Below are 18512 nucleotides of genomic sequence, written 5' to 3' on the forward strand. Positions count from 1 at the left end.
CGGTAGAGACAACAGATGAATTTGACACAATGAGGTAGAGAGATTTTAAGCCAGAGAAGATCAAAGAGAGGAGATTCCAAATTGCCAAGTCTCTGACAGAGAATATCAGAACGGACATATTCACAAGTACCACCTTTGAGGCGAAAGGAATCATACAGCGAATAATTTGGGCATCTGAGATGAGCAGTAGTTGAATCAACCGATAACTGAGATTCTGTCAGAAAAAGTACATGGGGTTTGGTACACTGCAAGTGGAAATGGACATCGTTGAGATTAGAATTGAGACCACGTATATTTGTGAAATGAATTAGGAAGTGCTTGGGAAGTTTAGATCTTTTTGCAGATAAGCTTGCTCTATTAGTTTGACAATTGAAGTTTAACATAGACAAATGTAAAGTACTACATATGGGAAACAGCAACCCCAGAGCAACGTATCAACTCTGTGGTACTACACTGACAGTGGTAGAGAATGAAAGGGACCTGGGGGTGGTTGTGGAGGCAGATATGAAGTTCTCTGAGCAGTGCAGACGGGCTGCAAGAGTAGCTCATGGTGTATTGTCAATGATATATAGGAATTTTTCTAGCAGGGATAAGGAGGTGATTATTCCCTTGTATAAGGCAATGGTCAGGCCACACCTAGAGTACTGTATACAGGCCTGGAGGCCTCATTTCAAGAAGGATGTAGAGCTGCTGGAACGAGTACAGAGAAGGGCAACAAGATTAGTGAATGGAACAAAGGGGTGCTCTTACGAAGAAAGGCTTAAGTTTTGCGAATTACAGTGTCTGGAGACTAGGCACCAGCGAGGTGATCTGATAGAGGTGTACAAAGCCTTGAATGGTTTGAGCATGCTCAATGCTGATGGGATTCTTCCTCTTGCTCAGAATAATCACCTGAGAGGGCATAAATTCAAATTGAGGAAAGACAGATGTAGGATAGATGTGCGGAAATTTGCCTTTAGCCAGCAAGTGGTTGGTAGGTGGAACAGACTTCCATCCCTTGTCGTGGAAGTTGATAGCCTAAATAAGTTTAAGGCTCGGCTGGACAGGTATTTCGAACAAACAGAGGGGTGAAGTGGAAGTGGTTATTTTTTATTTATTTATTTTACTTTAATTTTTTTGGCTGATGCTGCATAAGCTTGCTTTCTTGCATCAAATGCCTCTACTAATGCTAATGCTAATTCATGGTGTATTCAATAGTAAGAAAAAGTGGGTGGGACATGCTGTATGAAGTAATGAAATTTTTGGATATGGCGTACACGTGGTAAGAATATACCCAGATCCTTGACATAACGTGGCCTCGACAATGCTCCCCGCATATACACTACTCGGACTCCCTCCAGTCACTATCTGGCAGAGTAGAGGTAGCAAGATTATACACTAGCTGATCCGGAAGCCTCCTAGAGAGTTACCAATAGGTTCGGTCCGATGTACTAACTAGCGGCCGGCCTGCGAACACCGTTTTAGAGCTGTACCCTTGAAATGTAAGGAATATTGGATCTCGCCACGATGTTCATCATAACCTCAAAAGTCATTAATCATACTGCATGATGGAAGAGATAGGGAAGGGGTGACCGGAACTTAGCTCTAGAGACTAAACATGGGTTCCACCACTTCAAGCCTCCAATAAGCAAAGTGGTGGTATTTCACCGGTTGATGAGAGTCATCTACCACCTAGTACTGCCTGGTAACATAGAGGGGCAGCGTTCCTCCATGTGGTGTGGGAGCCACACCTCGACCCCTGCTTACGTTGGTTCACACCTGGGTGGTCACCCACCATGTACTTGTGCATGGAGATTATACCCAGGATTACTAACAGTCCCACCATCGTGAAGGTTCAAGCAGAGGATTTGGCTGTCACAGACCGTCCGGACTTCGCCGAAATTGGGTCCACTTGATTTGAGTGTCACCCGAATATCAGTTCCATCAGCGTTTTAGACTCCCAGGTAGCAAGTACAGCTTGTCTGGCATATCTGAGAGAATGTCTGTGACAACCTCAAGGACCAAATGTAGCATGTCATTCTTTTTCATTCCAACTGCTGCTAATGGAACTCCAATGTCTCTACTGAGAAACTATTTTAGCTCTTTAATGGTCAATCTCTTGACTATGGCCACTCAAGTCTGAAACAAGAAATTCTCATTAAAATCACACTGAATAATTAACTAAAAAAAATGAATGCTTTAATGAAAGAGAATTGGCCTGTGGCACTGGTTTCCATGGTTTAGATGAAGAGAATGCAGCAGAGCCAGTGGTAGTTTTAATACGACAAGTAGCTTTCGGGGTAACGAATCCGTTCCTCAGCAAGGTACATACATACATACATAAAGGTACATACATACATGTGTGTATTATATGTGTGGGCGGCTCCAGGGGCTCACATCTGGTGAGTATGGGCTTGGCACACCCAGGGTCCTGAGCTGGATATCATCATTCTTCTTTTTCTTGGTGATTCCCTTCTACTTCTCTCTCTCTCTCTCTCGCTCGCTCTCTCTCTGTCTCTCGGGGTAATTCAGAATTTTTTTTTTTTTTTTGCTGGTACAGCATAAGCCTCAGGCCTCCTTGCACCATATGGCTAATGATAATAATAATTTTAAAAAAAATAAGTTCAGCTCCACCTAGTTACTCTTTTTTTTTTTAACAGACTTGTCAAGGTAAGGTTTTTTTTTGTAAAAAAAATAAAAAAAATATGTCACTTGCACCGGAAATTTTTCCTGCACAGGCAGGAGAAGGATAGTTAGAGGAGAGAGAAAGAAAAGAGGAAAGAAAAAGAAAGGGAAAAAAAGAAAGTTTTTCATCCCACACAAGAGAAGTATAGGAAAGAAAATAAATACTGTCTGTCTGTGTTCTGTCATATTGTGTTGTGTATTGGCCTCTTGGCTACCTGAGAGCAGCAGTCAACAGGAAGGTGGGCCTCCCCCTACTATCTGCTCGCCCTTCTCCCTGAGGAATGAGTTTTCCAGGGAGGAAGTAGAACTAACTAAAGATGAAGAGGGGTAAGAGAGGAAGGAGACTGCCCCGGCCCAGGGAAGTCGCAACCCAGAGTAGAATGAGAGAGAGAGAGGAGAAAAAAATAAATGATAATAATTAATAAAGAAATAATATTTTTTTTTATTTTTTATTTTTTTTTATTTATTTATTTTATTATTATTATTTTTTTTTTTTTATTTTTTTTTTTTTTGAGAAAGAGGAGCTGCCCTTCCCTGGGGAGCCCCAGTTCAGAGTAGCAGAACGCAAGAGAGAAAAAAAAGTTTTTCATCTAGCATGGGACTAGAATGGGTAAAGGAAGGAGTGCAGAGAAGAACAACTCCAAGAATAGCCCTAGAGTCAGAGCAGAGTACGGAGAGAGAAGGGAAAAAAAATATTAATATTAAAATTTTTTTAAAAAAATTAATAATGATGAGATTATGGGTATCAATTATTGCTAGGTTGAGTTGTTGGGTTAGCATTGGCCAGCAGGGTATGATGCCTTGAAAAGACAGCCTTGGCAAACTCCTGGAAGGAGAGGAGGTTCTCAGGTATCTGGATGAGTTGGTCAGCTGCAAAGCTAGAGACAGTTGTCTTTAGTTGTTCATTGTTATTCATATAGATTACATTCGAAAAGGATGTGGGACCAGTTTTCTTTGTTGCCACAGATACAAAGATCTGTGTTGATCAATCCCAGTTGGTGGAGCTTGTTGTTAAGGGAACCGTGGCTGGTGACAATGTATGTAGTTTCCAGACTCAATGAAAACCACGATATGGCGGTGTTTTTAGATGTTGCAAAGGTTACGATCAGGGGAAATTTTTTAGTTACTGCTCCAGTGGTAGCAGTGTCCCATCTGGTCTGCCACAGATTTCGGCACCTCCGTAGCCAGGTGGGCAGGAGCAGCAGTGCATAGCACACGCTTCTTGATTAGACTGGGGTTCAAGCCCATGCCCACTAAATACAGAGGATGTGGCAAGGTCAGGGAATGATCACCGCATATCCCCAGAGCAATATGGCCTTAGTTGCTAATGTTCCTAAAAAAAAAAAAAAAAAAAACAAATAACAAACTGCCACAGATTGATAAGTTCATTGTAACATCTAGTCTTTTTTCTCGCTTGACGTCAGTATTGAGGTTCAGCTCTGTGTCAAGTATGGAGGTCGGGATTATTTACTTCAGTTGAAAGCAAAGGCCTTGGTAAATCACAGCCAAATCCAGCAGGATTGTCCCTGCGATGACTTGAATGGCCACCGTGGACACAGTAGGGCAGAACAGATTGGTGGTATTTCTTTGTATTGATTGGAGTTTCTCTAGCATTTTTACAATAGTCACTCGGTGAAACCAGGCCCTGGCAGCGTAAATTACAATTGGCAAGAATACAGCTTTAAGTACAGTATAGTATAAGAGGAGTGCCCTGCAAGACAGTCCCCACTCACATCTGGAAATCCTAACTATGGATGCGGTGAATTTCTTGACTTTTGCACTCAGGTGCTGGAGGTGGGGAAGAAATTACAACTTGTGGTCTACTCCTAGGACTTTAGTTTGCAGGACGAGTGATAACTGAATGCCATCGATCTTGACCCGAGGGGGTCTTCTGATGTCAAGCTTCATTTTAAGGATGATGATATTAGATTTTGCTGGATTAATATGGAGTTTGTGCAGTCTCACCCATGAAGATAGATGGTCGAGGACACGCCGAGCATTCATCTCAATTACTGAGTGAGACTGACCTGAAACAGTGATGGTGAGGTCATCTGCGAAGGCTATTATTTTTGTGTTTTCAAATGCATTGTTGAGCCAACTTTGTAGGACCATGTATCAAAATAGGGGGCCCAGAACCAAACCCTGGGGACACCCCTGTGAACAGACCTGGAGACCTGTTGATGCTTGGATTTGATGATAATGAATCATTCAGTAAAGTAATTTCTAAAAAGCTTGTGTAGATTGGTGGGACAATCTGCTTGACAGAGGCATTGAAGGGCACTCTTCCACCATACTCTGTCAAAGGTGCCCCAAAGTCAACGAACATGGCCAGCTCATATTTAGACTGGAAAGTCTCCAGATGGACTAGGTCAGAAAGGGCCTCCTCACTGGATCGACCCAGGGTGAAGCCATACCGTGAAGGGGCTATAAAGTCTTTTAACGGTAAGAGATTTGTAACCCTATAGGACATCAGTCTCAAAGATTTTCTCAAGGTTGGCCAGCAGGGCAATGGGCCTGAAGAACCTGGGTTCAGTCAGTGGTTTGTTGGGCTTGGCAATGAGACAAAGAAGGGCCACCTTCCAATCCTTGGGGAACTGAGAGGAGGAGAGGTATTTGTTAAACAGAAGTAGAAGGAGGTCAGGTTTTAATTTAAAGAATCGTTGGATGAAGACATATTCAATACAGTCAATTCCAGGACATTTTTTTATTATTTATCTTTTTGAGCACTGTCTCTAATTCAATCATCTTAAATGTGTCAGCATTGTCTGGTGGGTTGTATGCAGCATTCTGTCACCTAATGGTCTGATGTTCTTGCAGGTCTTCTGAGGGGTTGTCATGGAAAGAGTTTGTCCAGAATTATATTAATTGAATCAGCCCAACTGGTGGCTTCAGAAGCATCCATTTCGATTGTACCAAATACATCTGGAGTAAAGGTCTTAGCTCTAGCGATCTTGTAGAGGAGACCCCAGGGGTTAGCATTGCCCGATTCATTCAAAAAAGAGATCCAGGTTTCTTTTTTCTCTTAGCTATTGCCGTGGTGTACTGATTTTTTATTCTTAAATATTCTCTGTGGAGTCTTTCAACCTCTGGGGCCGGCCAGTCCCTGTGAGTTTGATATTGTTTTCTTGCTCGATGTACTTCTTTTATAAGGCAAGACAACTCCGTTTTCCACCAAGGGCAGGGCTTTGTGTATGTCTTCTTTTTGGTGGTGAAACAGTAAGCAGCTTTCGTAAGAGAATTTTTTATTTCAATCATGTCTTCTAGGGTTGTTAACTCAAAGCAGGAGTGATCTGTGTTCAGGATTTCATGCCTGATTACTTCATCAAAGGCTTTCCAGTCAATCCTTTTAGTTGAGAATTGCACAAAGTCTGTCGGTCTAACACTGACGGCAGCAGGAGGGGTGTTGAGAGAGAGAGAGAGGTAAAAGAGAATGATCCTATGGTCACTCAGTGTCCAGTCACTGATTTGCATTCGTAGATCATTAGTTGAAGTCGTGATATCAGTGTTGGTTTGCCCAGTTGAGCTACAATATGTGGTGTTAGCTGATTAGGCTGGTTATGAAGTGCTAAGTTTCTGGTTAGTATCAGATCCTCGAGCAGCAGGCTGCAGTGATCAGCAGCTGGGCAGTTAGCATTAACATCTGCTGTAATAATTCTATTCCTGGCACTCAGAAAATCAAGCGCATACTCCAAGTAGTTGAGCGAGTCAGCAAAGTCCCTGGCGGGAGGGCAGTATAATGAGATTAGGTAAAAAGAAAAAGAAGAGGAGCGGAGTTGGATACATGTGGCAAACTGTGAACAGAGTCCGTGGATGACAAATATGTCCAGTTCATCGTTCAGCACCATAATACAGGTTTTTGGATCCACTGTGACAGGTTGTATCACTCTGTATGTATTGAGTATCCCATAATTTTGTGGCCTTTTCCCGTGGGGATTCTGGAGGCTTAAAGTTCTTAGATAGAAATGATGTCAACAGATATATCCTCAGCAGCCCTTCTAATCTCGTCTGCAACGGCTCGTGAATGCTAACCGTTGATCTGCATGATTTTCAGTTTATTGCTGTTCTGAGCAGGATTGATGAGTGTTGGTGCTTTAGCAACTGGGGCAGGATTCAAGGTAGTCTGGGGAGTCAACATGTGGGGATCAGCCATCAGCGGTACTTGTTCTTACTAGTTAGGGCACGTTAGTATTCAGGGAAGCTACATCCCTGACTGAGTGGTTATGTTCTCTGCATCATCGCTTGCAATTGGTGCAGCTAGGAGGTTTGTCCACAGGTGCAAGAGGTATTAGTACAGTGGATTGAGGTGTGTCCATACCCCAAGCAGAGAAAGCATCTGGTGATCACTGTAAATGGTCTAAATTTGTATGAGCTATACCCTATAAAAATTTCCTTGAGAGACATCACGTTTCTATTGTGTTGGTGAGAGGGTGATGACCTGGCGTGTAGCTGTACTTGAATTTGCCCCGATGGCGAATATGAATGTGATATTACTCTTTACTTCTCAAAGCAGAGGCTAAAATCCATTAAATTCTTATGGTAGTGTTCCTCGAGGATTTCATTACTGGAGAGCCCACTAGGGATGTGGACCGACCGGGCTAGCCGGGTGGGTAAAGTGCCTGCCTGGCAACCCAAAGATCGCAGGTTTGAATCCCACCTCGGGCTTGGATCAAAGTACTGCAAAAACCTTGGGAGGTGCATTATGGCCACAGAAGCCGATGCGCCAACAACTACCAAAAAAAAAAACTAGGGATGTCATAAATAAGGATGTGGAGGGGTTGGAAAGCTTTGGAGGGCTTGAGAGTACTCCAGCAGATTATAGACATCCAGCGTTTGAGATGTTAAGGTCCTCCTTGTTGGTTGTCAGAATGCAAACATAACATAAAATGTTAGGAATGGAATAAATTATACTAAATATGCTGTGTGTGATCAGATGACTGGGAGAGCACGTACATGAATGCAAGAGTGTTCAGTCATTCACTGGGCCAGATCAGTCGATTGTTGGTGCACAGCATGCATATGGGATTGCTGCCAAAGTTTGTCGTTTTTCAAAACTGTTGACTCCAAAATTGGGTGTAGTCTTGTACCTCTACTGCAATTTAAAACTTAGTGACAGCTGTATATATTTAGGGACTCTAACCATAGATGGTGAAAGTAGTGTCAAGATTGGTTGATCACCTCACTATTGTGCCTGGGGTTGAGGTTATGATGAGTTGACCAAAAATGTTCTGCAATTGCAGAATGTTCAGAGTCATCCAGGCAGATGGACCTGTCATGTTCCGCGAGGCGGTCCTGAAGACGTCTGGAGCTTTCCCCTACATAGCAGCTGCCACAATCATGACAAGTAATCTGGTATAAAATGCCACTGCGTAAGAGAGGGGCGATGGGCATTTTACTCTCGAGACCAGAGATTGTAAACTCCTACCAGAAAGTTGTATGCATTTCATGCAGTACTCACGCAGGATCTTAGAAATCTGGTTTGAGATGCCCGGGTAATACGGAATATAAGCAGTAGGTACACTGTCACTGTCGCAAGGGATGAAGGCCTTGGATGAGTTGCAAGCTTTTGTGCTTGTAATAAGCACCTGTCTAATACACAGGCTGGGTATCCACATGCCTCTATTACTATTGCTGCTATATTACTATCTCGCAAAGATGATTCTTCTGCTCCTATGCTTATCTTTGGTGACACTCCGATTTCTAGGCAAGATGATATATCTCTTTTAGGAATGACCTTGACTTCTAATCTCTCTCTCTTGGCACAAGCACATTTCAAATATTGCTTCCTCTGCATCTAAAAAACTTGGTTTTCTCTTTCACTCTCAGTGTTACTTTTCTTCCAAACAGCTGTTCTTTCTGTTCAAATCGCAAATTTGCCCTACCATCGAATATTGTTCCCACATCTGGGGTAGTGCCCCCAAAACCTCTCTCAGGCTTCTAGATTACATTCAGAAGAGGGTAGTTAGGTTAATTAATGACTCATCTCTAACAGAGTCTCTACACTGTCTGTCTCATAGATGTTCTGTTTCTGCTGCATGCCTTTTCTACAGATACTTCCATGGGCATTGTTCTTCTAAATTGGCTTCTATAATTTCCGCTGTCTCTTTCAAAACAGTCCGAACACGTGCCACCACCACCACTAGCCAACATCCATTTACTGTCCAACTTCAAACTCACAGAACCAACTTTTCATCTTCCTCATTTACTCACTCAACTGCTGTTTTCTGGAACAACCTTCCTTAGTACGTATTTCCTGAAAATTATAGTCTACAGAAGTTCAAGTCTAATGTCAACAAATATCTTCTTTCACCTTCTGAACCTCCAACCCATGCACAGTATTAAGTACTATAGGTTCTAATACCTGTCGTGTTTGGGGTTTTCATATAAAAAAAAAAATTCTGTTTTGTTTTATTTATATTTTCTCTCTCTTGAGATAATTAAGATCCTAAGAAGTAATTAAGAATTAATCAGTACCTTCTAAATGAAGTAATCAATTTTGATTTTTCTTACAGGTCACTGCCAAAAGTTCTTTATTAAAACATGTAGAGGAATTAGGGGAGGAGTCTGGGTTAGTGTGCATAATCTGCCGAGAGGGCTATAAATTTCAGCCAAATAAGGTTCTTGGAATTTACACATTTACAAAAAGATGTAATGTAGATGACTTTGAAAATAGACCTAGGAAAACAGCTGGCTATTTTACTGTTACTCATTTCAACGTTGTTCATGTTGATTGCCATATGGCAGCTGTAAGGTAAGTACCACAGATTATCTCTTTTACTACTTTTAAAAAATCTTTTATAATGAAATGCTTATGTGCTTAAAGAGCAATTTTTCATTCATATTTAGTCGCTGAGTAAAAATCCTTTGCTTCTGTATGGAAAGTACAAGAAACTAATCAAAAAGTATCAACACTGAATCCACATATTTATGTCTCCAGTAAATTACACAAAAGCTGGATGCTGATTCAGTGAACTTTGCTTAATATGTTGCTTCAGTCATCCATGTTCAACTTTTAAGTCGTGGTATTTTTGTAATGAATTGCATATAAACATGTCAGAGAGTACAAAACAATGCATGCACATTAAATTTTGCATGTAAATGAAAGATGTCAACCAAAATTTGTCAGTACAACTACTTCTTCCAGTGGTGATTCACTGAATGATTCACCATTAAAGCATGAGAGTAGACTCCGTAGATAGTCATGTGATTAATTTTTTCAATTACTCAATCCCTGTAACTTAATTTTTATAGAAATCTGTAATTATGACCCATTTAAAAATACAAATTACTGAGTATTTTTTACTTTACAAATTAAACGCAGTGTAAAAACTGCTCTTATTTTAATTTATTATATATTTTTTTATTTTGACATACAGTTGTTTCAAGTAGTTACCTTTAATGTTAACAGTGTAGCATACATTGAAATCATAATACATATAATATTTGTAATATTTTTTAAATTAATTTATTTGTTATTTTGTTATATGTAATAGACATGCCCGTGGCCGTGATGAATGGGAAAGTGCTGCTCTCCAAAATGCTAATACCAAGTGTAATGGCTTACTGCCATTATGGGGACCGCAAGTTCCAGAGTCAGCATTTGCCAGCTGCTTAGCAAGGTATATATTTCTAATAATTTCTTGATCTAAATTTTGCACTTTTCATCTTTGAATACAGTGACCTGTATTCAAAGTTAAAAAGTACAAAATATATAGTTTTAAAAGTACAGTAGAGCATCAAATCCGAATGAACCAGCATTTATTTATTTTTATTCTGGTGCTGTAAAATAATTACTGTAAGCACTGGTTATTGCGAATTGAATTTTGATTGTATTAAATGGCAATTCTAATAAGTGAAAATCGGAATATTATCCACAGGCTATAAAAATGAAGATATAAAGCACAAATTTACACCTCTATTTTTCTTTACCAATTAACAAAATTAAATGATATGTGAAAATCAGAAGAATATTATCCACAGGTTAGCAAAATAAAAATAAATTTATGTTACATATATAGCTTAATTACAAACGGTATACATACAGTACTAACTAAACATAACACTTTGTAATCTAGTATTTCTGTTCACTAACATTTTTTTGGGGAGGAGTGTAAAAGCTAAAGCAGTAGAAAAAAAGATAAGCGACAATCAATAACAAAGAACACAGCACACAAAAATCTCAACTAACACGATATGTGCAAGTGAGATACAAAGTAAAAAGATTCTGAACAGAGTTTTATTTTACCATACTGTAGTTTTCTTTGTCTTTTAAAAGGAAGCAAAAAATTTTAACAATTGAATCGAAGATTGAGATTTTAAACAGACTTTCAAAGGGAGAAAGCAGGTCTTTGTTAGAAAAATTTTACGAGATTGGAAAGTCAACCATAACAGACATTAAAAACAACAAAAAAAAAAATTTTAAAGTTTGCAGTGAAACTTGGTTCAAATGGTGCAAAAAAAGAGAAAAACTATGAGAAAAGCCAATGACCCTTCCCTCAAAGATGCCGTTTATTTGTGATTCACACAGCAACGAAATTTAGAGCATATATCTGGACCTTTGTTTTGTGAAAAAGCGCTGAATTTTAACAAAAAAATTATGCGGTCCCTCAGATTTTAAATCCACTGTTTTTATTTTTAAACTTTTTTTTTTAGTCTCCAGAACAGCATTTTGGATAAGTTTAAAAAGCCGGACAAATCGGAAGTCTAAACTATCCCCAGTCCCAATTAATTCGGATTATCGACGCTCTACTGTATATTGAAATTATTTGGCCATCCAAGCTACAGGCTCACAAACTTCACTCCATAAAGTGTTTTTTATCACCAGGTGGCATTGTTCATATGTAGTACCTGGAAATCAAAATGGCAACAATTCCAGTAAAAGATCATCATGCTTTGAAGCTGACAAAAACAAAACCACTTCCAGAAGTAGCGAAATCCACTGAAGGTATCATCTATATCAGGTTAAAGAGGCCAGAGTAAGCAGATGCGTTGTTCATAATGTTACAACTTTCTGTGAGATGTTAGGTTGACAAAGTGCAAGTGTTAGGCAAAAGACTCCTAATACCTATGAGTTTCACAGTGTTTACACCTATATTTCCAGCAGGGCACTTCCATTAAGATAAGTACAGTTTTGATTGAACCTGCTATACATCATGAGTGCCACTTTTATGTTGAAATGTATTTCAAAATTTTCTTGAACTAAACTGTGCAGTTGTGCAAAACATGCAATGCTAACTAATTTTCTTTTCGAATACTTATTTTTGAAATAATAAAGATTTTTTTTTTTTAGTAGCCATGCATATGCACTAATAATAAACATGCTTTGAAGATTATTACCAATTTAATTCCAAGTTGTAGTGGCAGATTTTCTCACAGGAGGCTTGAACTGGCAAAAACCATATTTTGACTCAACATTACCATTTTGCTCTTAAATAAATAAATAAATTTTCTGTTTATACTCCGGGATGACCAAATGGTCAGAGGAGTTCGCATGATAGATTGAATACAAGAAACAGCACCGTATTCAGCAGTCACAGGCTTGAACCCCGGTCACTCAAGGCACAAGTACTTATTCACCTGCGCGCTTGACCACTTGGCTACAGCGCTCTTCCTTTCTGCCATTACTTGTCTTATACACACACACTGTCCAAAAATATATAAACGTTTGTATTAAGACATCAGACAGAAGAAATGCAAAGAAGAAATGTCACAGACAGAAGAAATGCAAAGAAAACTGTGTGTGGTGATGATGTGTTGCCTCATTGAGTATAAGGACTGCAGAGCTGTCTGACTGCAGTAATCTGAAACCAGACTGGGGGAAATGCATGGTCTATTGAACTTTTACAACAGTTCTTATCATGGATGCACATTTAATAAGAGCCACGATTCAAGAAACAGAAGACAACTGGTTTCTAAAAAGCATCCATCTCAGGTTTTTAAAGGAAAACAAGTGTTACTTCCAAATCTCAAAGGCAACATAAATGTGACAGAAAAACAGTATTTCAAGAGTGAAGCCATCATACTGTGAGGAGGACTGTATGGGAATAATAGGACATCCAGTGTACAGCAAATAACATCTGAATTCAATCTAACCCAGAATTGCCCTAATTCAACCCACAACATGCATAGGGAATTTAAGAAATTGGATATTGCAATCACCTACCTATTCGGAAGTCACTTGTTTCAGAGAAAAACAGAAAAATCTGCTTGCAGTGGTGCTGAGAATATCATGATTAGACAGTGGAACAGTGGAAAAAAGTCACGCAGTCCGGCAAATCATTATACTTTTTGTTTTGCACTGATAGTAAGCAGAGAATGCAGTGAGAACCTCATGAAGCGATAGACCCTTTTTTCCTTGTTAAGAAATCCAAGCATCAGCAGGTGATATCCCGGTATGAGATATATTTAGCACAGACAGGGTCTGTTAATGCCAGTGGATGGCCAAATGTCATCTAAGGAGTACCTGAATTTTGTATCGGATCTGTTGACCCTGCAGTGCTATATTTCTATCCCAAAGGTGATGGCCACTTTATGGATGACAATGCAACAGTGCACGTGCAAGAATGGTTTGCAGAACATGGCACAGATTTCCATCACATTTACCTGGTCTCAATTCTATTCAGAATGTATGGGATATACTGGATAAAGATATTTGGGAACAAAGCTCTCATCCTTCATTTTGTGAAGGCTAGGCAATATTTTGTTGAAAGAATAGTTATTAATTAGACCAAAATGCACTAAAACATCTTATTATAGAATCCATGCTGCGCCTTACACTTGTGCCTCTCACATTTTTTGGCCAGTGTTTGTAATATGAGCAGTCATTTGAGAATGTGATTACAATCATTGGGAAATCCAACATACTTTATTTTGAGGGTGCAGCTTTATAGCAGATATATTCTGCTGTGACGACCTCAAGGACTGTTGGTCCTTGAGGTCGTCACAGGCTGTACTTGCTACCTGGGAGTCTAAAGCGCTGATGGAACTGATATTCGGGTGACACTCAAGTCAAGTGGACCCAATTTCGGCGAAGTCCGGACAGTCTGTGACAGCCAAATCCTCTGCTTGCACCTTCACGATGGTGGGACTGTTAGTAATCCTGGGTATAACCTCCATGCACAAGTACGTAGTGGGTGATCACCCAGGTGTGAACCAACGTAAGCAGGGGTCGAGGTGTGGCGCCCACACCACATGGAGGAACGCTGCCCCTCTATGTTACCAGGCAGTACTAGGTGGTAGATGACTCTCATCAACCGGTGAAATACCACCACTTTGCTTATTGGAGGCTTGAAGTGGTGGAACCCATGTTTAGTCTCTAGAGCTAAGTTCTGGTCACCCCTTCCCTATCTCTTCCATCATGCAGTATGATTAATGACTTTTGAGGTTATGATGAACATCGTGGCGAGATCCAATATTCCTTACATTTCGAGGGTACAGCTCTAAAACGGTGTTCGCAGGCCGGCCACTAGTTAGTACACCGGACCGAACCTATTGGTAACTCTCTAGGAGGCTTCCGGATCAGCTAGTGTATAATCTTGCTACCTCTACTCTGCCAGATAGTGACTGGAGGGAGTCCGAGTAGTGTGTATGCGGGGAGCATTGTCGAGGCCACGTTATGTCAAGGATCTGGGTATATTCTTACCGCGTGTACGCCATATCCAAAAATTTCATTACTTCATACAACATGTCCCACCCACTTTTTCTTACTATTGAATACACCATGAAGTAGTAGTAGTAGTAGTAGCAGTGGCATTTGATGCAAGAAAGCAAGTGTATGAGCTTATGCAGCATCAGCCAAAAAAAAAAAAAAAAATTGTCAAACTAATAGAGCAAGCTTATCTGCGAAGAGATCTAAACCTCCCAAGCACTTCCTGTTTCATTTCACAAATATACGTGGTCTCAATTTTAATCTCAATGATGTCCATTTCCACTTGCAGTCTGCCAAACCCCATATACTTTTTCTGACAGAATCTCAGTTATTGGTTGATTCAACTACTGCTCATCTCAGATGCCCAAATTATTCGTTGTATGATTCCTTTCGCCTCAAAGGTGGTACTTGTGCATATGTCCGTTCTGATATTCCCTGTCAGAGACTTGGCAATTTGGAATCTCCAGTCCAACTTTCCTAACAGTGAGGTAATTTTCCTTGGTGATTTTAATGTTCACAACTCCAGCTGGCTTCCGTTTTCTAGTCACACCGACCCAGCAGGTCGAGATGCTGAGGCTTTTGCAATTACTAATGACCTAGCACAGATTGTTCATCTACAAGAATACCGGACAATCTTAATCATACAGCCAATACGCTTGATCTTTTTCTCACAAACAACCCTTCTAAGTACACGGTCGAAGTGTGAGGTCCTTTAGGCACTTCAGATTACAACTTGGTGATTGTCTCTTCTCCAATGGAACCTTTATCTCATGGCTATTCTCAACCTCGTGTTGTTTGGCATTACAACAGTGCAAAATGGGATGACCTGCGAGACTTCTTTTCTTCTTTTCCTTGGTCACATTACTGTTTCAAAACTTCTGATGTCAACGTTTGCTCAGATTGTGTCAGTGAAATTATTCTTGCAGGAATGGAATCCTTTATCCCACACTCCACTTTAAAATCTCGTCCTTTATCTAAACCTTGGTTTTCCAATAAATGTGCCAAGGCTGTTCAAGAGAAGAATGTTGCATATCGTAATTGGCTTGTTTCTAATTCTTCGGATTTCATTTTCTGCCTACACCAAAGCTCGCAACAATTGTAAAGCAGTTATTAATCAGTCCAAACTAGAGTTTGAACAGGCTAAGAGTAGAAAACTTGCTTCTTGCCCTAATGGTAGCCGAGCATTCTGGTCTCTTGCCAAAACTATTGGCCGCAACTTTTGCCCATCTATGCTCCCACCTCTGTCCAAACCAGATGGTTCTGTTGTCACTTCAGCCAAGGATAAAGCTGACCTGCTAGCATCCCATTTTTCTTACAGCTTATGTATTAATGATCTTGGTAAAACCCCTCGCACCATTCCCAACACGTTCCATTCAATGCCTCCTGTGGTCATCCGTCAAAAGGATATCAGAAGGATTTTGATGAATCTTGATGCTAAGAAAGCTCCAGGTCCTGATGGTATTTCTCCACTTGTTCTCAAAACCTGTGCTCCTGAACTTACTCCGATTCTTTTCCGCCTTTTTTCACTTTCTTATTACAAAGGTGTTTTTCCTTCTGCTTGGAAATTTGCTCATATCCAGCCAAATCCTAAAAAGGGTGACAAATTCCTCCCATCCAATTATCATCCCATTGCAATTACTTCTACTCTTTCTAAAGTAATGGAGAAAACAATTAACCGCCAACTCTTAAACTACCTAGAAACCTTCCGTCTGATCAACAATCGCCAGTATGGATTCCGTCAATCTCGATCCACTGGTGATATTCTGGCTTATGTTACCCATTTATGGACTAATTCAATGGAAAGGTTCGGTGAAACACAAGTAGTTGCTCTTGACATCTCAAAAGCTTTTGATCGTGTTTGGCATAAAGGTCTTCTAAACAAGCTTCCATCTTATGGTTTGCCAACTGTTTTTAGTAATTGGTTATTCAGTTTTCTCTCTGATCGCTCACTTCTCCACTAATGCCGGTGTCCCCCTAGGTTCAGTTCTTTCTCCCACTCTTTTCCTCTTGTATATTTAATGACCTTCTTCCATTGACTGGAAATCCTATCCATAGTTTTGCCGATGATAGCACATTGCATTCCACTTTCCATTTTGTGAAACCTTGTCCTGCTCAATCAGCTTCAACTTCTCGAAAATCTGCTACCAATTCCTTAAATGCCGATCTTCAGGTAATTCTCCAGTGGGGCAAAGACAACTTAGTTGATTTCAACCCTTCTAAAACTCAGTCTTGTCTTATATCTCGCAAAAAGGATTCTTCTTCTCCTATGCTTATCTTTTGTGACACTCCGATTTCTAGGGAAAATAATATATCTCTTTTGGGGATTACCCTGACTTCTAATCTCTCTTGGCACAAGCACATTACAAATATTGCTTCCTCTGCATCTAAAAAACTTGGTTTTCTCTTTCGCTCTCTGCGTTACCTTTCTTCCAAACAGCTGCTCACTCTGTATAAATCGCAAATCCGCCCTGCCATGGAATATTGTTCCCACATCTGGGGTGGTGCCCCCAAAACCTAGGCGCCTCCGTAGCCAGGTGGGCAGGAGCAGCAATGCGTAGCACACGCTTCTTGATTAGACCGGGGTTCGAGCCTGTGACCACCAAATACGGAGGATGCGGAAAGGTCAGGGAATGACCACCGCATATCCCCGGAGCAATATGGGCTTAGTTGCTACTGCTCCTAAAAACCAAATAACAAACAAGCCCCCAAAACCTCTCTCAGGCTTCTTGATTCCATTCAGAAGAGGGCAGTTAGGTTAATTAATGATTCATCTCTAACAGAGTCTCTCCACTCGCTTTCTCATAGACATACTGTCTCTGCTGCATGCGTCTTCTACAGATACTTCCATGGGCACTGTTCTTCCGAATTGGCTTTTATAATTCCCGCTCTCTCTCTTTCAAAACAGTCCGTACACGTGCCACCACCAGCCAACATCCATTTACTGTCCAACTTCAAACCCACAGAACCAACTTTTCATCTTCCTCATCTATTCATTCAACTGCCATTTTCTGGAACAACCTTCCTTCATACATATTTCCTGAAAATTACAATCTACAGAAGTTCAAGTGCAGTGTCAACAAATATCTTCTTTCATCTTCTCAACCTCCAACCCAAGCATGGTACTAAGTACTATAGGTTCTAATACCTCTCGTGTTTGGGGTTTACATAAAAAAAATATATATATATAGGTCTGAGAGGCTTGTCTCAGGTATTAGTAGTAGTAGTGGCATGTGATGCAAGAAAGCATGTGTATGAGCTTATGCAGCAACAGCCAAAAAAAAAAAAATAATAAAAAATAACGCCGTTTCCTCCAAATGCCTGTCCAGTTCCTCCTTAAATTTATTCAACCTATCAACTTCCACAACGACAGATGGAAGTTTGTTCCAGCAATTAACCACCCATTGGCTAAAGGCAAATTTCCGCACATCTATTCTATATGTCCTTTCTTAATTTGAATTTATGCCCCCTTAGGTTCGTAATCTGAACAAGTGGAAGGATCCCATCAGAATTCAGCGGGCTCAACCCTTTCAAGGCCTTATACACCTCAATCAGATCACCGTGCAGGTGCCTAGTCTCCAGCCACTGCAATTTTCAGAACTTAAGCCTCTCTTGGTAAGAGGATCCTTTCATTCCCCTCACCAATCTTGTTGCCCTTCTCTGTACACGCTCAAGCAAATCTACATCCTTCCTAAAATGAGCCCTCCAGACCTGTACGCAGTACTCAAGGCGTGGCCTGACCATTGCCTTATACAGAGGGATAATCACCTGCTTTTCCCTGCTAGCAAAATTCCTATATATCATTGACAAAACCCCATTACCTGCCCTGGCAGCCTGTCTGCATTGCTCAAAAAACTTCATATTTGCCTGCACAATTATTCCCAGGTCTTTTTCATTTTCTACCACCTTAAGTGTAGTACCACACAGTTGGTACATTTCTCTGGGGTTACATCTACCCATATGCAGTACTTTGCATTTGTCAAGGTTAAACTTCAGTTGCCACTTCTTAGCCCATCTGCCCAAATTATCTAGATCCTGTTGCAGTAGCACACTGCCATTACTGTCATTAACAACCCTGCCAACCCTGTTAAGGACACTACTGACGCTATGCTGCTGCAACAGGATCTGGAAAGGTTGAGCAGATGGGCTGAGAGGTGGCAAATGAAGTTTAACGTTGACAAATGTACAGTACTACATATGGGAAACA

The 18512-nt window shown here is 40.5% G+C and overlaps 1 protein-coding gene across 1 annotated transcript in view; it reads left to right on the plus strand.

Moving 5' to 3' along the window:
- Positions 1-18512, plus strand: part of poe (E3 ubiquitin-protein ligase-like protein poe) — an 849790-nt gene that overhangs the window by 786057 nt on the left and 45221 nt on the right. The window contains exons 71-72 of the mRNA XM_090388478.1: positions 9174-9412; positions 10155-10280. Of these exons, the coding sequence (XP_090244604.1) occupies positions 9174-9412; positions 10155-10280 (365 nt within the window). The remainder of the gene's footprint in view (positions 1-9173; positions 9413-10154; positions 10281-18512) is intronic.

Source organism: Mastigoproctus giganteus, chromosome 14, assembly GCF_048544385.1.
Source record: "Mastigoproctus giganteus isolate SK-2022 chromosome 14, ASM4854438v1, whole genome shotgun sequence".
NCBI classification, from domain to species: domain Eukaryota; kingdom Metazoa; phylum Arthropoda; class Arachnida; order Uropygi; family Thelyphonidae; genus Mastigoproctus; species Mastigoproctus giganteus.